We start from the raw sequence: 22699 nt of genomic DNA on the forward strand, positions 1-22699 counted from the left end.
TCTGTATCATGTCACCCCTGTTTCTCCTTTCCTCCAAGGTATACATGTTCAGGTCGGCGTCTCTCGTACAGTTTGCAACGCAAATCCCATACCATTTTTGTAGCTTTTCTTTGCACGGCTTCCAGTCTTTTTACATCTTTAGCAAGATATGGCCTCCAAACTGAACACAATACTCCAAGTGGGGCTTACCAATGACTTGTACAAGGGCATCAACACCTCCTTTCTTCTGCTGGTTATACCCCTCTCTGTGCAGCCTAGCATCCTTCTGGCCACGGCTGATGTCTTGTCACATTGTTTCTTCACCTTCCCATCCTCTATACACCAACACCCCAAGGTCTCTCTCTCTCATCTCTAATCTCTCCCCTCCTATTCGGTATCTCTCACTTTTGTTTCTGCACCCCAATTGCATCACTCTGCACTTCTTGGCATTACATTTTAACTGATCGCAATTTCTCTTTGGGTTCAGTAAATTGATAACTGGTCTGGGATATAATAATGACAATTCACTTTCACCAGTATGTTGATATTCAATTAATTCTTCAATCCGGTTTATTTTTATATTTTCATATATGCTGTGCTTAGTGTTTGTTGTCGTGCTTAATTACCATTGTGAATGATCACAGTATACAGCCTGACAACCCCGAACCATCATCGCACTGTGCCTGCCTTCCTACCTACTCCAGAAAGATTAAACTTCTCTGAGTTTGAAAAAATGGAACTAAGAGGGGTGGCACTTATCTGTTACGCATGTTCAATTCCAGCGCTGGGTTATATCGGACTGTGGCTGTTAACACCCTTGTGACAGTGCTAAGGTGTATTAAAAATGAATAGGTGAATAGCAATGGAATGCCAAGAATACTCAATGCCTCTGTATCACTCCATAGTGCAACCTCTCCTTGAGTATTACGTTCAGTTCTGGTCACCATATCTTAAAAAAGATATATCAGAATTAGAAAAGGTTCAAAGAAGAGCAACCAAAATGATAAAGGGGATGGAACTCCTCTCAGATGAGGAAAGGTTAACGAGGTTAGGGCTCTTCAGCTTGGAAAAGAGGCAACTGAGGGCAGGTATAATTGAGGTCTACAGAATTCTGAATGGTGTAGAATGAGTAGAAGTGAATCGATTTTGGTTTTATTCTTTCAAAAAGTACAAAGACCAGGGGACATTCAATGGAAATACTTTTTCACTCAATGAATAGTTAAGCTCTGGAACTCGTAGCCAGAGGATTCGGTAACAGCAGTTGGTGTATCTGGGTTTACAAAAGGTTTGAACAAGTTCCTGGAGGAAAAGTCTATAATCTGCTATTGAGACAGACATGGGGAAGCCACTGCTTGCCCTGGTATTGGTATCATGGAATCTTGCTACTAATTGGGTTTCTGCCAGGTACTTGCGACCTGGATTGGCCACTGCTAGAAACAGGATACTGGGCTAGATGGACTATTGGTCTGACCCAGTATAGCTATTCTTATGTTCTTATGATACATGTATACTAAGCATCCTCAAGTCAGGATCTTGTCTCGACTTCCTTTCTAACAATCCGGAAGGAACTGGAATCTCTAACATGTTTTATGTACCAACTGGGAGCTGAGAAGAGCATTTGGAGGAACAGGCAATGGCATCATATGAATGCTCTAGACCTTTCAGTCTTTCTGGTATCATTGAATGGGAAATTCCCGATGAGAGACACTATAGTGGTAGAAGAAGATCATCTTTGCTTTTTTTTAGGGCTGCATTTTAATTAAAAATTATACATCATGATTAATCACGCAATTAAAACTTGATCTTGCAATTAAACAATTAAAGGCAGGAGTTTAGCTAGAAGTCCATGCGGGGGCAGATTTCTCCTCCCCGCATTAGGTATCATACCTTTGCTGGTGGGGATGCCAAAGCTCCGCCAGTTGGAGAAATCCACTGCCAAAGCCCCTTCCTCCTTTTGTGGCCTTGGGAGCAATGAAGCCGTCGATGCCAGCACTCCCCGGGCAGCTCAGTTCATGCACGAACTGATCACACTTGGGGAGTGCAAGAGTTGGTGGCTGTAGGCACGCTGCTGACTTCTTCGCTCCTGAGTCAGTATGAAGAGGAAAGGGGCAACTCAGGCAGTGGATTTGTTTGGTTGGTAGAGCTTCAGCTATCTCACCAGCCACTGAAGAGGTACTGCATGGAAGTGGCCTGAGCCTAAATTTGGGGGGGGGCCCAGATCCCCAAGGCCCTCCCTTTGGATATGCCACTGATTAAAGGCCCACTATCTTCCTTTATCCCGCCCCCCAGGTCCAACTCTCTCTCCCTCCCCCCAGGCCAATTATCTTTCTCTCTCCCTAGTCCAACACCTCTATTTTTCTTCCTTCCCTCTACCTCCAGGTTCATTATCTCTCTCTCTCTTCCTCTGAGTCCAACATCTCTCCCTCTCTCTTCTTCTTCTCCCTCCGCTTCCCTCTCTCCCTCAGTTTGGCATCTCTCCCGGCCCAGCCCACAGTTCTCTCTGTTTCCTCCCCTCCCCCCCCCCCCCCCCCCCAACACGGTTTGATATTTCTCTCTTACCTCCTGGACCTGTCCAAGGTTCTCTCAATTCCCTCCTTCTCCTCCGCCCCCCCCCCCCCCCCAACAGGTCCAGCACAAGTATCTTTCCCTTCCATCCCGGACCTGCCCTTTGCTCTCTCGGAAGTTCCTCCTCCCTCCACCTGCCCAGTCCAACATCTCTCCCTCCCCTCCCAGACCTGCCTGTGGCTCTCTCAAGTGCCCGCCCAGTGTACCTTTTAAAAAGAAAACAAGTTCTTCAGCCCCACAGTGGCAGCCATACTCAAAGGCTGCCTATGGCCAGCATTGTCCTTTTCCTCTGACCCATCCTGCCTCTTCTGGTGCAACTTCCTGTTTTAGGATGGGTGGGATGGGTCAGAGGGAAAGGCCTGCTGCAGGCTACATGCAACCTTTGAGTATGGATGCCTGATGCTGCAGGGCTGAAGACTTACTTTCTTTTCACAAGGTACACCAGGCAGCCAGGCACTTGAGACAGAGCAGTGGGGAGGTCCAGGAGAGAACGCTGGGGGAGGGGGAGCAGGAAGGGGGGAGAAGGCAGGCAGCATGTGATCATTAATCACAATTAAAATTTTAAATCATGCAACATTTAACACGTTAATCACAACATGCAGCCCTGCTTTTTGTGTGTTACTTTAAATTTAAGGATATTTTGTTTTGTGGCCAGGTTACTCTTTTCCTAGATGTGGCTAAGGCCACACTAGCAAAGAGGAAAGCCTTTTCATAGCTATGGTCTCAGGTGGTAGCTCAGTGACACTATTTTTTCTTATATTTCCATGCAAGTGTGTTATTCAGTATCATGGAATAGATAACTTACTGGATCAGATCTTTTCTTGAAATATAATGTTTCTTTAAATTGGTCTGCCAGCATTGTGTGTAGGGATTAATTGGGTTATACATAACAGCGGTGAGATATTTTCTAGATGTTACCTTTATTTTTATTTCTTGTTTAAATGGATTCCTCTCTTCTTTAAGTGGATTACAGATGGGAGATTGTTTAGTTCTTTTTGAATATTTTCTTTTTAATTTCTTACCTTTTCTGTGCAAATTTCCAAATATACAGATTCAAACAATTAAAACAAAACACAAAGAAGTCTATTAATCAGATATTCAGTTAATAAAGTTACAGTACCTGCATCTACCCAGCAGACCTGTTTAGACAAAGGGTCAAAGGTTAAACCATTGGGTAGTCCAATTTCATCATTCACCAGAATTCTTCTGTTTGATCCATCTACAAAGGAGGTTTCAATTTTAGGAGCTTCACGATTCCAGTCTGTCCAATACAGGTTGCTGCAGGGGGAGTTGTAAAAAGGAAGAATTTTAAACAGGGCTGTAGCCAGAGTTTTCTTCAAAAGGAAAGCCACAGACTGTATATTAATTCTTTCCCTGTACAGTAGATGGTTATCTTGCTTTTTTTTACATCATCCTGACAATGTTCAGACCTTTCAGCAGCACTGGCTGCATTCTTCTGTGATCAATTTATTTTACTGAATCCAAAAGAAACCATCTCACTGTTTTAATCAAAATGGTGGGATGTCAAAAAAGAAGTCCTGACATTTGCAGGCATCCAAACTTCTCTATAATCCAAATAATTCTATCAATAATATTTTAAGAAAGCTAAAAGGGAACCTTTTGCTCAACTGTAAAATCAAAGGTGATAACCACGGGTTAACAACTAGAGCTGGATATAATTGTGTCAACCTGTGCCTGCAAACTTTGAAATTTACCCTTCCTGTGTCCAACTCTTCCAGAAATTTTGTACCTACAAGCTTGTAAGACTTTGAAGGTTCAAACAGCCACACAATAGTGGGCACTTTGGAAGCAGGTGCAAAAGTACCAATGGGAAAGTGCCAATGATAGTCTTGTAGGTATTTTGTTGTCCTATCCTAACCCCCATCCCCAACACTATTCAGGTAAAGTACGTGTGCTGTCATCCAGTGTGTATACTTTTAATCACATGCACTTTCGGTGGGGGGATGCAAAAAAAGAAGACTTATCTGCCCTATATGGGATTATTCAGTAAGGAGTCTTCCATAAGTAGCGAATCAAGCAAATCACACTATATACACAAATGTTGCATATAAATTATGAAAGCTATTACTGTACAAGCATCTCCCAACAGCTGCCCCTTCTGTCTCCCCAGTTTTTTCATTCCTGGCCTCTTCACAGCGGACTGCCACACAGATTCAAAATCAAGGTTCAGAACATGAAGCTTAATACAGCACTCAACTTAATAGATAGGACCTTTGTAGAAACAGGAAAGGTGTAGTTTACCCTCTAGAAGAGTCCACGGCGATGGCCCGGGGGTTTACGAGGTCACTATCAAAGAGAACTTTCCGTTCAGAACCATCAAGTTTGGCACTTTCAATTTTGTCAAGCCAACTGTCTGTCCAAAACATCATCCTACGGAGGTAGTCAATAGCCAGCCCTTCTGTGCTCATCAATCCTACAAAAATGACAGGGACACAAATGGTTGCAGAGAATGAATCATGATTTGCTATTCTGTGGCAATTATATATGCCATTTGAATAACTTTGCTTATATTTACATATTTTAACATTCAAATAGTCTACTTTTCTGACATTTCTTGTGTATCTAGTTTATTTATTGTTTGATCCATTTTAAGGGAAAAGGGGATGTTAGAAATGGTTCTGGGAAGAGGGACAGAGAATAGCAGAAGAGGATATAATCTGGAGGATGGGAGAGGGAAGAGATAAGCCAAGGGTAAGAACAGACTAGCACTCTTCAACAAATGTCTTGCCGTCCAAGCAGCCAGACTCTGGAAAGACATCGCCAGAACATTCTCACCTTCACAATCATATCTCAAGTTTAAAAAAATATTAAAACTCTTCTATTTAAGAAACATGCACTATAACTATAATCCCACTTATCCCTAAAACAATCCATTGTAATTCTCAGAGGAATGTTCAGATTTCTAAAACTGCTTAGAACTGAACAGATGTTAGTGGGATACAAGCCCTAATGTAATGTAATATAATAAATTCTCAAGAGGAGGGGACTAGCAAATGGATTTCAAGCAGGAGAGGAAGAGAAAACAGATGAGAAGGGGAAATCAGGAACCAGAGGAATAAGAGGGGAGAGGGATAAAAAAAAAAAGATGGTTTCCTAAATGAGGATTATGAGAGGAAGAGGGATAATGGGGGACAAACCACACACCCTACAGCTCCTCTGATCCCCACATTCAAACCCCATACTCGCTCTGTTCCCTTCACTCACTCTCTTGCCCTACACATTCTTTCACTAACTCTCTTGCCCCGCCCATATTTGCTTGGCTATAGGCTAAGAACCGTGGTAGTGTGGCACCTCAGGCCACATCTTGCTCTTTTGCTGTTTGAGGCTGGTGTCATGCTTTGTAGCACTTCTCAGGGCTGTGGAAACATAGAAAACTAAGGGGTTGATATTCAAACCGACTCCTGGCCTGTTAACTCACCTATTCGGGCCTAACTCCTAATTTTCAGCGCCACTTAACTGTTTAGTGCTGCTGAAAATAACCGGTTAGCGCAGAACTGAAAACTGGCTATTCTGGGGGTGGAGTCAGCACTTGGCCGGTTAAGTGCTGATATTCACAACTTAACCAGCCAAGTTAACGGCATATATAGGACTGCATAAAAGTCAGTCCTATCTTTATACTGTAATCCATAGCCGGTTAAATGCTGAATATCACACTTAGCTGGCTCCAGAAACCTGGAAATTCAATGCTGGTGTCTGGACATAGCCCGGCATTGAGTTGCTGGCTGAATATTGGGCCTTTGGTGTCTCAATTCTCAGTGCTAAAAACAGTCATGCTCTCAGAAGCCAGTAAGCAAGTGAAAAAAAAGGTTTCTAACAATTTCAGATGATAGATCGGATATGAATAGGAGACAGACGCTTCTAGTACAGTGAATGATTAGTACAAAAAGAAATTAACTACAGTTATGATATTTAGTAACTCTATTTATGAAGCCTGACAGAGATGGCAATTCTGGGGACAGTTTTCAATAGCACACTTGGCTCTATGGTACACATGTACCTTATGACTAATTTTAAAAGGCAAAGTAGCCGCGTTGCAGCCCTCTGAAAATTAGCTGTGAAAATGCATTTGTGTGCACACACGAAGATAGCATGCATTCTATTTATCTGCTGGGGGGGGGGGGTGTTAAAACAGCATCCCCCAAATTCTATAAATGGTGCTAAAAATGACACGCAATTAGATAATGAGCTAATTAACATCAATAATTATGCCCTAACAATCAATTATTGGTGCTAATTGGCATCAATTTAAATTTACGTGCACATATATATACACCTAGATCCACACATGAATTTTACACACATCTCCAGAAAGGGGCGCGGCCATGGGTGGATCAGGGGCATACCTGCAATTTATGCACGCTGTTATAAGGGGGATCTGTGCCTATTTTAGGTACAGGAATTTACACCAGGATTCAGTTGGTGTAAATACTTGTGTCTAAAGGTAGTTGCAGATTCCAGTGCTAAGCGCTATTCTATAAATCGTACCTAACTTTGAGCACCATAGAATAGTGCTAAGTGATATTTTTTTTCGGCACCATTTATAGAATTTAGTCCCATATGTGCACATTTGAAAATAAGAGGTCCATGTGCCATTCTCCTCCCCTGACCTATCTCCATCTTAATAAGTCAGCTAAATATATGGACAGCGTGTTAGCCTGCATGCTTTAAAGTGGACAATTTACCAAGGTAAAAATGCCTTTGAAAACTGTCCTCCTAAAGGCACCTTTTAGTGAATAAAAAAAAATTGTTCATTACAACAGAGAATATACAAGCGAGCAGCCGGTTTTTCAGGAGTTAATTATGATCTCTGTTTTAGTTGCACAGACATTTTCTACCCCTCACAGCTACAAAGCAGAATCTATCTCTCTTGGGCACAAAACCAAATATCCCTAGGAAGTGTTTTCATGTGTAAAGGCCAGTAGGGTTTAATTCACTTCTGACTCATGGTCATGTCAGAACTCCAGGAAAAACACTTGAGATTATCTATAATTTTTTGGCATTTAGACAACAGTTGCTTGACATGAATCCAGCAAAACCATTTCCAATCAAAAGTCTGAAAACTTGCAAGGAAATGCAGTTTACCTGAGCTAACAACTGTTTCTGGCTCAGCACCTGGCTCCAGACTTGCTCGGTTGATTGTACGACCAGCAACATCTGTCCAGTAAACCATTTTTTCCTTACAATCATAGTTGATTCCCACTACGATTGAACCCTGAAAATAATAATAAAAGCTTTAAGGAAGGCAATAAGACTTATATTCCACAAAGCAACATCTGGCCCTCAGTCCAACACACTTCTCTGGATTGTACCTCAGCGGAGGCCAATGGCCTAGCAGTAGCTAATATCTGTGGTGAGGCTTCATTTAGAATATTGTGTATAGTTCTGGAGTCCACACCTTCAGAAAGATATAAACAGGTCAGTCCAGAGGGTGGCTACTAAAATGGTCAGTGGTCTTCATCATAAAGCGTATGGGTACTAATGACATAGGAAAATGCAGGAGGGAGGTTCTAGAGGCCAAATTTAGGCTCTTAGATAGAAAGTTCAAATCCATAATCTCCAGAGTTGCATTTCCAGAAATGCTCCCTGTTCCATGCGCAGGGCCAAAGAGGCAGGCAAAGCTTCGGAGTCTGAATGTGTGGATGAGGAGGATTTTAGATTTGTTAGGAACTGGGCAACATTCTGGGGAAGGGGAAGCCTTATTCCAGAATGATGAGCTCCAGCTGGCAAGGAGATAGAGCAGTTTTTAAACTAAAAACTGGGGGAAGGCTGACAGTTGCTCAAAAGTGCATGGTTCAGAACAAGGTATCTTTCTTTTTTTTTTTTTTTTATAAACAGACTTTTATTAGAAATACATGCCATTACAACAAAAGGTGTTTCACATTTGGCCATTGAACATCTGATATCAATAACATAGATCAATAAGCAATTATACATGTATAACTAACCAAAACTTAACCCCCCCCAGTCCCCCTCCCCCCCTCCCTTATGAAAGTCCAAGAGTGGGATCTGGACAAGAGGACCATGTCACATATGCATCCCAAATTTTTTGATATGTTACAAGTTAGAACAAAGTATCTTTCAAAGATATCACCATAACAGGGAAGATAGGGCATCCTGATAGCGAGGTTGCAATAGAGACCACAATAGCCTAGCCACCTGATAATCGAAAGTGATGGGTGCCCATATTTTGACCCAAATCGGGAGATGGGCGCCCATCTCGCAAAGGCGCCCAAATCGGTATAATAGAAAGCCGATTTTGGGCACCTTCAACTGCACTCCGTCGCGGAAACGGGCAAAGTTGACGGGGGCGTGTCGGAGGTGTGGTGAAGGCGGGACTGGGGTGTGGTTATCGGCTGAACAGAAATGGGCAGCTTTCATCGATACTCGAAAAAAAAATAGGCGTTTTTAGCGAGAATTTAGGGCACTTTTTTGGACCCTTTTTTTTTTTCACGAACAAGTCCCAAAAAAGTGCCCTAAATGACCAGGTGACCACCGGAGGGAATCGGGGATGACCTCCCCTGACTCCCCCAGTGGTCACTAACCCCCTCCCACAAAAAAAAAAAAAAATTAAAAACTTTTTTTCCCAGCCTGTATGCCAGCCTCAAATGTCATACCCAGCTCCCTGACAGCAGTATGCAGGTCCCTGGAGCAGTTGTTAGTGGGTGCAGTGGACTTCAGGCAGGCGGACCCAGGCCCATCCCCCCTACCTGTTACACTTGTGCTGGTTAATGTTGAGCCCTCCAAAACCCACTGTACCCACATCTAGGTGCCCCCCTTCACCCCTTAGGGCTAATGGTAACGGTGTAGACCTGTGGGCAGTGGGTTTTGGGGGGCTCAGGACACAAGGGAAGGGTGGTTTGCACCCGGGAGCTCTTTTAATGTTTTTTTTAATTTGTAAAAGTCCCCCCTAAGGTGCCCAGTTGGTGTCCTGGCATGTGAGGGGGACCAGTGCACTACGAATCCTGGCCCCTCCGATGACCCAATGCTTTGGATTTGTTCGTTTTTGAGCTGGGCACCTTCGGTTTCCATTATCGCTGAAAACCGATAGCGCCCAGCTCAAAAACGAACAAATCCTAGGCATTTGCCCCGCACAACCCGTATTATCGAAAAAAAGATGGCCGCCCATCTTTTTTCGAAAATACGGTTTGTCCCGCCTTTTCGTATGGCCGCCCACGGAGATGGGCGTTTGCGTTCAATTATGCCCCTCTAGGTGTCTTTAAATAAAAAGTAGATAGATTCTCAAGATTGCAAATTATCACTGTCAACTGCTCAGTAAGTTGTAAATAGGAACAACAAACATAGTTTGAAATGTCTGTATGCAAATGCCAGAAACCTAAAATATAAGATGGGAGAGTTAGAATATATTGCACTAAATTAAAAGATAGATATAATAGGCAACTCTGAGACCTGGTGGAAGGAGGATAGCTAGTGGGACACTGTCATAACAGGGTACAAATTATATACTGCAGTGATAGGGTAGATAAAATTGGTGAAGAGGTAGCATTATATGTTAAGGAGGGTCTTGAATCAAATAGACTAAAAATTCTGCAGGACACAAAACTTATCTCGGAATCCCTATGGATACAAATTCCATGTGTAAAGGAGAAAAGGTTAGTGATAGAAGTGTACTACTGTCTACCTGGCCAGGATGAACAGATAGATGTAGAAATGTTATCAGAAATTAGGGAAGCTAAAAAACTAGGGAACACAATAATAGTGGGTGATTTCAATTACCCTGATATTGACCGGGCAAATGTAACATCAGGACATGCCAGTGAGGTAAAATTCCTTGATAAAATCAAGGACTGCTTTATGGAGCAGCTGGTTGTAAGCTCTTTGAGCAGGGACTGTCTCTCTTTGTTAAATTGTACAGCGCTGCATAACCCTAGTAGCGCTCTAGAAATGTTAAGTAGTAGTAGTAGTAGTAGTAGGAACCAACAAGAAGGGGAACACGTGTAGACCTAGTCCTTAGTGCAGTGCAAGATCTGGTGCAGGAGGTAATTGGGGCCGCTAGACAACATTGATCATAACATGATCAGATTTGGTATAAGCTGTGGAGTAAGTAAACACAGGAAATCCGATACATTAGCATTTTACTTTCAAAAAGGAGACTATGATAAAATGAGAAGAACGGTGAAAAAAAACCTTAGAGGAGCAGCAGTGAGGGTCAAAAATTTACATCAAAAATATCATCCTGGAAGCCCAGGCCTGATATATTCCATGTATTAATAAAGAAGGAAGGAAGGCCGAACGACGGCCGGCATGGTTAAAAAGTGAGGTGAAGGAAGCTATCAGAGCTAAAAGAAAAGCCTTCAGAAAATGGAAGAAGAATCCAACTGAAAATAATAAGAAACAGCATAAGGAATGGCAAGTCAAATGCAAAGTGCTGATAAGGAAGGCAAAGAGAGTCTTTGAAAAGAAGATTGCATTGGAGGCAAAAACACATAGTAAAAACTTTTTTTAGGTATATTAGAAGCATGAAGCCGGCAAAAGAATCAGTTGGACACTCAGGGAAGACAAGGCCATAGCAAAGAGCGTAAATGAATTCTTTGCTTCATTCTTCACTAAGGAAGATGTGGAAAAGATACCAATGCCAGAAATGGTATTCAATGCTGATGAGTCATAGAAACTGAATCAGATCTCTGTAAACCTGGAAGATGTAATGGGGCAACTTGACAAACTGAAGAGTAGCAAATTGCCTGGACCAGATGGTATACGTCCCAGAGTACTGACAGAATTGAAAAATGAACTTACAGAACTATTGTTATTAATATGTAATTTATCTTTAAAATCAAGCATGGTACCGGAAGATTGGAGGGTGGCCAATGTAATGCCGATTTTTTAAAAGGGTTCCAGATGTGATCCGGAAAATTACAGACTGGAGAGTCTGACGTCAATGCTGGGCAAAAAGGTACAGAGTATTTATAAAGAACAAAATTACAGAATATATACATAAGCATGGATTAATGAGACAAAGTCAACATGGGTTTAGTGAAGGGAAATGTCAATTAATGTCATGTAATTTAATGTAATATCACCACACTTTAGTAAAAGGATCCCTTCATCTGCTGATCTGATTTTAGTAGGATTTTAAAGACATGTATTAGTTATTCCTATCGCGCAAGCCTGTGTTGCTTACCTCTCCACTATTCCCTTTCTGATGTAATCTTTTATTTTGTCTTGTTTCCTTTTCCCTGATTTTTATTGTATTGCATTACACTGTAAACCACTGAGATGTCATTTGATTATTGGCAGTATATCAAATAAAAGAGAACTATGAACTATTGCACTGACTGTTCGCCAAGAATATCAGTACTGCAGACAGCTGAGGCCATGTTTATTCCCATTAAATAAGAATATGCACTGGATCTAGTGGAGACTTTATGGTTCAATATTCAAGTGCCAGTATTTTTTTAAAATACCAACTGTGGGGTTTCAGACATTTTGGAGTCTTTTAATGTGTGCTAACAGATTTAGTGTGCTGCTAAATGATAAGATGCCCATAGGAATATAATGGGTGTCATCATTTAGCACGCCTGACTAAAAAGACCCCTTTATTTATATTTGGTGCCATTATTTGCAGAAGCAGGAACACTGAATATATGTAAACAACAGTGACACCACAACTATATGGATAGCTGGCGATATTCAGCCTCCATCTGTATGGCTTTAATAATAACAATAATAATAGATATTTGTAACCAACATTATCCCTAAATTCAAGGTTCAGAGCAGTACAACAACCTTAAGAGACTGATGACAATATATCAGGATTACATAATGTTAATAAAAACACTGAACAGAAATTGTTATAAGAAAAATTTCCTAAACAAATATGATTTCAGACATTCCGGAACTAAAGATAGGAGGAACATAAACGGATTTCCTGCAGTAAGGCATTCCAGACTTTGGCTGACTGATATATAAAGGAATTTTCATGAACAATGTTATATTGTAAACCCTTCACAGATGAGAAACATAATAGACAATCAGCATTTCAATGGTAATTATTAAAACCTAGTAATGGAAATAAAAAAGATAAGCTCTCCGGAACATGACCTTCTAAGGTTTTAAAAACTAAATAACAAACTTTAAATAGTCCAGAGCTCTAAGTGGTAACCTATGGAGTTCAACCAGCAGTGGCAAGACATGCGTCTAAGTTTTGGATCAGTTGGATTATGTTCATCAATTTCAAAAGAGATACCTGAGTAAAGAAAATTACAATAATCCAACAGAGAGCACTAACAGCTGTGCAAGCACTCTGAAACAATCTCTAAGAAAATATGAGCAAACCAAATGCAGTTGGTTAAGTTTAAAAAACGTTTTTAATAGTGATCTGAGGTGCCATACGTAAAGAAGAATCCAACAGAATCCCAAGCTCTAGAGAGCTTATCCACATTTAAAATGGATACATCAAATTCAGGCTGAACTAGATGATTTTAGTTTTATCAGTGTTCAACTTAAGATGGTACGAAGAGATCTAATTTTAATTTTCTTTATACAATTTTTTAATTGGTAAAACATCCAGCTATATCTGTATTGAAAGGAACCATCAAGATGTCATCTGCATAAGAGAACATAAATTCCCCCGTTTCCAAAATAATTAATCCCAAGGATTTCATGTATAAATTGTATAGAAGTGGGAAGATTGGCGACCCTTGAGGGATTCCAAATAAGGGACTCCAAAAAGATGAAGAGACTCCCTCCTTTATAAACACAGTAACGCCTATTTTTCAGAAATGAGCAAAACCAATTAAAAACAATGATAACGAATCCAAATTCAGATCTTTTGATTACCAAAATATCATGGGAGTATCGAATGCTGCAAAAATATCAAAAAACCAATTGCAACAGGACCATGCCCGCCTCTATTCAGCACTTTCCTTACCTCAGTGCTATAAAAACATCTAAATCCATACTGGAGATCTGTAGTAAATTAAACCTCTCTATATTATCAGATAGCTGAGAACTAACAAAAAATTCAATTAACTTTGTAAGAAAAGAAATATTAGCAATAGGTCTAAAGTTAGCAACCTGAGACAAATCCAAGTTGGAATAGGAGTCAATACAATATCTCTGATAGATGTGAGGATACAACCAAGAGAATGTTAAATTGACAAATAAACCAGCCAAGTAATTACCTCTTGGAGGGTGTGGGGGTCCAGCATTAAAAATGATGGAAATTTATCAAAAGAGCAACTCGTAGAAGAAAATCTCAGGAATGATTTTATATCATCCCAACGGAGCTCAAACCCTAATAACAGACCATTCTCTGTCCACAAGGATATCAAAAATCCATTTTATCACCTTCTCAGCAGTAAATATAATTTGGTATTGCATGAAAAGATTGATGCATTGTCTCTACCTTATTTGAGAAATAGCAGTTAGTTATTTGAGAAGGTCATTCGCTCTTCTGAGTAGAAATAATAGACAATGCAAAAGGGGAAGAGATATTAAGATGCTTTATAAACTGAAATAATTTGTTTAGATCAGGATGATCAATTCCCACCAATCTGGAGTAATATGTCTTTTTGGCCTCTTTAATGTGTTGTTTGTAAGTGGTCAAAAGATGCGTTACAGATAAACTTAGGGAAGCCTTTTGTTGGCCTAAGTGTATCCATATAGCTACATAGACAGAGCTGAACATCGCTGGCTATCCATAGATTTAGTCGGAAAACCCACATTTGGCCCGATCATTATCAAGTCAGTGAAGTCTGTAAGAGTTTTCAGCAGCACTAGCCATACAGCACTGCTGAAAATTCACAGATAGGGTGCACGCAGAATCATTTTTCAGTTCACCTGTAAAAAATGCCTTTTTAAAATTTTTGCTGAAAATGGATGTGCTGCAAAATGAAAATTGCTGCACGTCCATTTTGGGTCTGAGACCTTACCGCCAGCCATTGACCTAACAGTAAAGTCTCATGCGGTAACCGGGCGGTAATGACCTATGCACATCAAATGCCACTTGGTACGCGCCCAATATGTGCGTCCAAAACTTTTTGGACGCATGTCAATGAAATTACCACAAGAGCCACACGGTAGCCGGGCAGTAACTCCATTTTGGTGCGCGCTGGGCATGCGTAGACGCTTACGCGGCTTAGTAAAAGGGCCCCTCTGTAACCTAAATGCACAGGAGGCAAGTCTCTTGAAAAGAAACTCTGGATTGAAGGGGCATAGGATGAAGGTGAAAGGGGACAGACTCAGGAGTAACCTGAGGAAATACTTCTTTACAGAAAGGGGTGGAGGGGGTTTGCGCTAAGTTAGTTCTGTATGGGGGTGGTTGGAAGTATACATTATTTAGGGCAACAGGTGGGGGGGGGAGGAAGAAAAGGGGGACAAAACACAAACAAATTTTTGATTGTTTAAATGTTACAAGACTTCAGAGTTGCTATTTGGTCACTGGAGTACATGTATTGGTTTAGGATATCATCAATGCAATTATTGAAAAGATAATACTGATTGCACCTAAGGGTGACAATACAGATGAGGTGGCGTAATTCTCTGTGAATTGGGTTGTACTCAGCATGATTGATGGGTTGAGTACCAGTAGGCCACTTGGTGTAGGTGCTATACACCCAACAGTATTCACACTTAAAAACTTAACTATGCAATTGATGACATACTAGGAGTACTTTGTAACCATCATTAAATTTGTTCATGACGGAGGTGTTGAATCTTCGTGAAGGGCTATAAGAAACCAGGCCCTTGGTGGTATATTTTGGGGATTTGCATTTTGCTTCATGTAACATGATTTTATTTGCTCTGTGGTTGATCTTTGTCTATATTTTGCAAATTTAATAAACAGATTTAAACATAGAAAAGGTGGTGGATGTGTGGAATGGCCTCCCAGAAGAAGTGGAGACAAAGACTGTATCTGGATTCAAGACAGCATTGGACAAGCACAGAGGATCTCTAAGGGACAGGAAGGGATAATAGATGGTAGGGAGGGGCAGATTGAATAGACCATATGGTCTTTATCTGCCATCATTGTCTACGTTGCATGGATTGTATCAGCCATACAGTCCACATGAAAATGAGATATCAGAGCTTGGGTGCCTCCTGGGGATAGATTCTTTAAAGAGACAGATGCCTAATGCACCAAGGCAAACCTCTACATCCAGATGGGCTCCAAGAAAGCTCATGTCAGACAAAGGATTATACATAACTTGGTTTCAGATGTGCAGTAAGTTAAATATTTCTTGTGGGAAGATGTAAAGTATGTGTTCCTCACAATGCCCCATTTTATACCAATTAGTTCCTGCAGCCAATAATTATTTTCACATGGATTATATACAGAATTCTTTTATTTAAGAGTGCAGAAGGGAAATTTGTTATATTAAATTAGAATCAGCTCTCTACTGTTGAGAAAAAAAAATCTTCTCTTTTCCTAGAATAGCAACTAGCCTGTTTCATGGCATCGTTGTTTATTTCTAGCTCTCCTTTCTTTTTTTATTTCCTATATTTCTTTACACTTTGCTAGTACTATGCACAAAGGTTTTGTCTGCTCATCTATCTAGAGGAACAGTAATTTCCCTAACATATGCCTATCAAACAAAACTTTGGAAGGGATGAAAAGGGGTAAAAATAGGATTCATATGGCTCTACGGGTTAAGTTATTGAGAGTGGCCCCACTAGGGAGATTTTTAGGTAATTTTCAACAAGGTGATGTTGAAAAATACCAGGGCATATGCACAGAGTTAATTTCTTTCTTTGTCTGAGGAACAGCACATAGAATATGTAAAGGAAAGTAGATGGTATGAATGGGTAGACTGGAGAGGCCATAAGGGGGCTGATATTCAGACCACGGGAGTTAGACCGGCCAACTCCCTTGGTTGGCACTGAGCCTGGATATTCAAGGTCGGGCCATTTCAGTGACTGGCATTGAATATCCAGTTTATTTTTGGTCGGTTTAAAGATAACCAGTTATCTTTAAACAGGCAAAAAATATCCCACCTTTACAGGTGGCCAAATATGGCAGCTAAACTGGCTTTAAAAATAGGCGGATAGCTGATTATATAGGGCGATATAACCAGCTATCTGCTGGCCGCTAACCAGGAATATTCAGCAGGGGATAGCCGGTTATCCCCCGCTGAATATTGGCGGATAGCTGCTTAAGCACTATTTAACTGGTCAGCAGCCGTTCTGGACAGTTAAATAGCACTGAATATGGGGGAGGGGGGTTGGTCTTTATGTGCCTTCATTTTTCTATGTCTCTATGTAAAGTAACATAGTAACATAGTAGATGATGGCAGAAAAAGACCTTCACGGTCCATCCAGTCTGCCCAACAAGATAACTCATATGTGCTACTTTTTGTGTTTACCTTACCTTGATTTGTATCTGTCTTTTTCAGGGCACAGACCGTATAAGTCTGCCCAGCACTAGCCCCGCCTCCCAACCACCAGCCCCTTGATTTGTATCTGTCTTTTTCAGGGCACAGACCGTATAAGTCTGCCCAGCACTAGCCCCGCCTCCCAACCACCAGCCCCTTGATTTGTATCTGTCTTTTTCAGGGCACAGACCGTATAAGTCTGCCCAGCACTAACCCCGCCTCCCAACCACCAGCCCCGCCTCTGCCATCCAATCTCCGCTAAGCTCCTGAGGATCCCTTCCTTCTGAACAGGATTCCTTTATGTTTATCCCACGCATGTTTGAATTCCGTTACCGTTTTCATCTCCACCACCTCCCTCACATTCAAAAAGCCCCACTTTTGAGTTCATTCTTCTTACAAGTTCTTTATGCTTTGCACATATTAGTGTGATAACCAGATGGGATTCTGCTGATAATGGTTTCTCTAATTCACTGAGTTTCTCCCTTATATGGTGTGTAGCCCCGCCCAGCGCATCCCAGGATACACTGGGCAGGGCTGGGTGCCGCTATTTTGCGGCGTAGAAGAAAGAGGAGGGAGGCAGGCTACCTCCCTCCTCCAACCCACTAGGAAGGGGGGTGGGGGTAGATCACTGGACCACCAGGGACCCTTTGCTGGGGGGTTGGGGGGGGGGGGCTGGAGACCCACCAGATCTTCAGCCCTCCCTGAACCTGGGGGGGGGGGGGATTGTTGGGGGGACCAGAGGTCCACCGGATCTCCAGCCCCCTGTCGCTGGGGGGGGGGGGGGGGGGGGGTCCAGGTTTGATTTGTTTGGGGGAATGGGGGCCTGCTAGCATGTAAATGCATGCTGGACAGGGCTCACCATTCCGCCCCAATGATCTGCAAACCCTAACGCCAGCTCAGAGCTAGCGTAGGTTTTGCCGCGGCCAGTGACCCAATCTTTGGCGCGCTGGTCGCTGATCATTGGGGATGAATATGTTTAGCCCTGTTTTGCATGCATTTGCATGCTAGTTGTGTTCAGAGCCCTCGAGTGCATTGTTTCACACACTCGGGGACTCTGATCATTGGGCGGTAGCAAACGCCAGCGCTAGTATGGCGCTAACAGCCTCTAGCGCCGGCGTTTGCTTTTGATCATCCCCGTGTAAGTAGAAGGAGCTTTCAGAACCATATACATGAATGTCTCCATGGGAACAAAAAACAGAACCTCCTTTTTTCAAGTCAGGATGAACTAACTGCCGACTGAATCATTTCTAACTTTTCTTGGTACTTTCAGGTTACATTTTCACATAGCCACCTTGAAAGGGTTTGTAGTAAGGGACTGAATTCCAAGGCAAATGGTATCCCACTATTACCCAGAGATCTGGTGGGACAGCACAGTGTAGCTAATAAGTACAGCAGCACACTGTATCCATCTGGCTGACTCAAACGTAAAAAGCTTTGTCAAAGCAGGAAACGTTAGATGAGGAAATGAGGAAAAGATGTCAAATACCAGAATATGTAAGTAACATAGTAAATGATGGCAGATAAAGACCTGTACGGTCCATCCAGTCTGCCCAACAAGATAAACTCATTTTACATGGTATGTGATACTTTATATGTATACCCGAGTTTAAGTGAAACATAACAGCATTCCAATCACGGGGGAAAGATAAGGTTGAGGGGTGGCGTGAGAAATAGGGAGAACTGGATGGGTGATCATAGGGTGACAAAGCAGTATACGTTTATGGTTTTATAATGTGAAAGGAAACCCAGATTTTGTTAAGTACGGTCTGGTGGGTGTCAAAATATATCATCATATGCTCCTGGATTGTTTTAAAATTTCCTTTTAGTATTCTTACCATAAAGCTATTGATGCAGTGCTCTGGTTTTGCAAACAGCTTTCCCACAGAAGTGTCACCCTGGTTAGCATTGTGGCGTTTAATGCGGTGTGTGTCCTTAAGCTGATTCTTGTCTGGCCTATCTCCCCAACATATCATTCTTCTTCACATTTTTACACTGAATGATATATACTAAATTTGAAGACGAGCATGGGTAGGAACGCTTAAGATGAATGCTTTTCCTATATGAGTAACTGTGGGATCCTGTGATACGTGCTGGCAGGCCAACCACCTAATCCGAATAATCTGAAGCAAGAATTAGTGAAAAGCAAACCTCCAATAGAAGCTGAATGTTGGGGAGATAGGCCAGATGCTTAAGACAAGAATCAGCTTAAGGAGGCACCACATTAAACACCACAAAGCTAACCAGGATGACACATCAAGACCAGAGCATGTCATCAATGACTTTATGGTCAGAATACTAAGAGGAAATTAAAAAAAAAAAACAGGAATGTACGATCTTTGAAGTTAAGATGATGAAATACTTTGACACCCACCAGACAGGGCTTAACAAAGATCTGGTTTCCTGTCATACATAAACCATAAAAAAACAAACGGGGTGGAAATCTCAAAGGAAGGAAAATTCAAACAACATAGACAAAACTAATTCCCATTCTAAAATATAATACAGTGTAGAGTTTATTAACAAATACACTGAAATTTTTAGAAGGTGTGCTCATATGTATACAATGGACAATCATAGAGTCAATGGTCTTTCTCTGTGTCTGGGCTTATAATCTTAGCACAATAATTCAAATAATAACCCACAAGTATCAAACTTATTATGTGAAAAAATACAAGTGTACTTAACTTGCTTAATATTGCTTAATAAGTATAGTTTTATTTTTTCACATAATAAGGTGCCCTTTTACTAAGCCATGTAAGCATCTACGCATGCCCAACGCACGCAAAAATGGAGTTACTGCACAGCTACGCATGCCCAACGCACGCAAAAATGGAGTTACTGCACAGCTACCGCTTGGCTCTTGCGGTAATTTCATTTTTGCCGCGCATGCGATACACATGTCTGAAAAATCATTTTTATTTCTGGCCGCGCGTATCAGACACGCGCCAAGTGCATTTGGCACATGTAGGTCATTATTGCCTGGTTACCGCGTGAGTCTTTACCACTAGATCAATGGCTGGCGTTTAAGGTCTCAGACCCAAAATGGATGCACGGCAATTTTGATTTTGCTGCACAGCCATTTTTGGCAAAATTTTTAAAAAGGCATTTTTTAAAGGTGCGCTGAAAAATAATTCTGCGTGAGCCCAAAACCTGCGTCTATACTACCGTAGGCCATTTTTCAGCGCGCCTTTGTAAAAGGACCCCTAAGTTTGGCACTTGTGGGTTATTGTTTGAAGTATTGTGCTATGATTATAAGCCCGGACACAGAGAAAGACCATTGAGTCTACAATTGTTCGTTTATATGAGCACACCTTCTAAAAACTTAGTGTATTTGTTAATAAACTCTACACTGTATTATATTTCAGAATGGGAATTATTTTTGTCTATATCATACACCAGAACATTATACTGCTTTATCACCCTCTGATCACCCATCTATTTCTCCCTTTTTCTCACCTCCTCCCCTACTTTCCTTGTGAAACAGTCATCGGAATGCTTTTGAGCTTCGCTTATATATTCCGATATTTGTCATCTTTTGCCATTTCTGGTTCGAAGAAGAGGTATTGCCTTTAGAAGCTAGTCAAAAAATGTACTAAGTTAGTCCAATAAAAAAGGTATCATCTTATTTTTTGAAAAAAATTTATATTCATTCACTGGCATGAAAACACTTCCCCACCTTCTGCCTATGATCATAGTAGCAGTACATAGACAAATCCACAAGGAAATACTTTACGTGAAGTGAGAGCAGGGTCTTGGCGGCCTCCTTGTGAGGTTTAGTGCCATTCAGAGGCAAATAACCAATCTGCTGTCCTTGAGCATAGAGAAGGAATGTGCCTGCGGCTGGAGGAGTCACATCAGGACGTGGTGAAGGCTTCATGGGAGGGGGTGCAACTGTGGGTATACCTGTGACATTTTGAGAGAAAAACAATTGAATACCACAGGCAAGATTCTGACAGAGACAAGAAACAAGATTCTCATGAACCACTTAATCAAAGCCAGATGTTCTTGCTGAAGTAACATGCATGTTTATTGCACTGTGAATTAAAAAAAACACATGTTTACTGGTCAATTCTCTGTTTAAACTCAACCACAGGAGGAGGAATTATCCCTGCAGATAAGATGCAGTTCTCTTATTTTCTGCTGGGCCCTGTAGCTAATTTTTGCATGTAATTTTGCGACACAGCTCATTTGCATCTAGAGAAAAATGGTATATGAACAGACTGCTTACCTGTTTGAAGAAAGGCAGTATATTACATTTTAATAGACATAAACATCCTGTGGGAAAGTACACTAGGCATGTTCAATAAATTCCTTTTGGCCCAGTAGTTTCCTCTTGCTCCTTTTTTACCTCTAGCAAAACTGGAACAAGGATTGTGACAGGCAAAAAGCACCATTCCCATAATTCTATGAACTTGCATGCACAATATAAGGGTTAGCATGGAAAACTGCACATGCAAGTTATAGAATACTGTCAGTTGCACACATAAATTAAGCTGCTAATTAGCATTAGCCAATAATTGGCTATAAATGGTGTTAATTGGCGCTAATTTGCAGTTATGTGCATAACTTTCCTTAGTTGATATGGTGAAATTAGATCTTATCTGCTAATTTTCTTTCCTCTAGACCCTCCAGACCGGTCAAGACGCGTGGGTTATGCACTCCTACCAGCAGAGGGAGACTGAGAAAACACTGAGCTTTGGATACTGTATATATAACCTGTGCAGTACACCCACTAGCCAGTATAACCGTAACAAAGCAGAGAAACTAAAACCCTAACCAAAACTATCAACCCTGTACGTGGACATTGCCAAATGGCAGAACAACTTTATGTTCTTTTTATCTGTTTTACTCACTGAATTCTGTTTGTGCTTCCACAGGTGGGCTATCCAACCACACCTGATTCAGACTCATACTAACAATCATCTGAAAACAACCAGAGTCTGAATTATGTAAACTACAATCATCAGCTGCCAAGAGATATCCAATTACTAAAGTCTACCTCCTGGCCTACAGAAAACCACCGGGCGGGCCCTTGACCGGTCTGGAGGGTCTAGTGGAAAGAAAATTAGCAGGTAAGATCTAATTTCACCTTCCTCAGCGACCCTCCAGACCGGTCAAGACGCGTGGGACGTACCAAAGCAGTAAATCTCTACGGGTGGGACCCCCTTAGGCCAGAGGTCAACACAGCAGCCCCAAAACCTGCCTCCTCTCTAGCATGAACATCAATCCGATAATGTTTAACAAACGAATGCAGAGAGGACCAGACTGCCGCCCGACAAATCTCTAGAGGAGGAAGCATACTACTTTCCGCCCAAGAGGCTGCTACTCCCCTGGTGGAATGAGCCGAAAAACCCTTAGGTACCGTACGACCCTTCAAGACGTAAGCGGACGCAATCGCCTCCTTCAACCACCGAGCTATCGTTGCCTTGGATGCAGCCGCTCCCTTTTTAGAACCGCCAAAAAGAACGAACAGCCGATCAGATGTTCTGAACTCTCGAGTTCTAGATAGATAACACCGCAACACTCGCTTCACGTCCAACTTCGCCAGTCGACGCTGTTCCGAGTCTCCAGCTAGATTCCCCAAGACTGGCAGAGAAATGACCTGATTCACATGAAAGTCGGACACTACCTTGGGCAAAAATGAGGGCACCGGTCGCAGAGAAACCCTTTCCTTGGAAAAAAGACAAGAAGGGCGTCCTACAAGACAAAGCCTGGAGTTCCGAAACTCTGCGCGCTGATGAAATGGCTACCAAAAACACCGTCTTTAAGGATAGATCCTTGTCCGTAGCCGAAGCCAACGGCTC

The 22699-nt window shown here is 41.7% G+C and overlaps 1 protein-coding gene across 2 annotated transcripts in view; it reads right to left on the reverse strand.

Annotated features, from left to right (window-relative positions):
* Positions 1–22699, reverse strand: part of NID2 (nidogen 2) — a 105822-nt gene that overhangs the window by 4309 nt on the left and 78814 nt on the right. For both annotated transcript variants that reach the window (XM_030214717.1, XM_030214716.1), the window contains exons 14-17: positions 20629–20798; positions 7648–7777; positions 4807–4978; positions 3665–3822 (exon numbers count right to left, since the gene is read on the reverse strand). In XM_030214717.1, the coding sequence (XP_030070577.1) occupies positions 3665–3822; positions 4807–4978; positions 7648–7777; positions 20629–20798 (630 nt within the window). The remainder of the gene's footprint in view (positions 1–3664; positions 3823–4806; positions 4979–7647; positions 7778–20628; positions 20799–22699) is intronic.

This window comes from Microcaecilia unicolor, chromosome 9 (genome assembly GCF_901765095.1).
Source record: "Microcaecilia unicolor chromosome 9, aMicUni1.1, whole genome shotgun sequence".
NCBI classification, from domain to species: domain Eukaryota; kingdom Metazoa; phylum Chordata; class Amphibia; order Gymnophiona; family Siphonopidae; genus Microcaecilia; species Microcaecilia unicolor.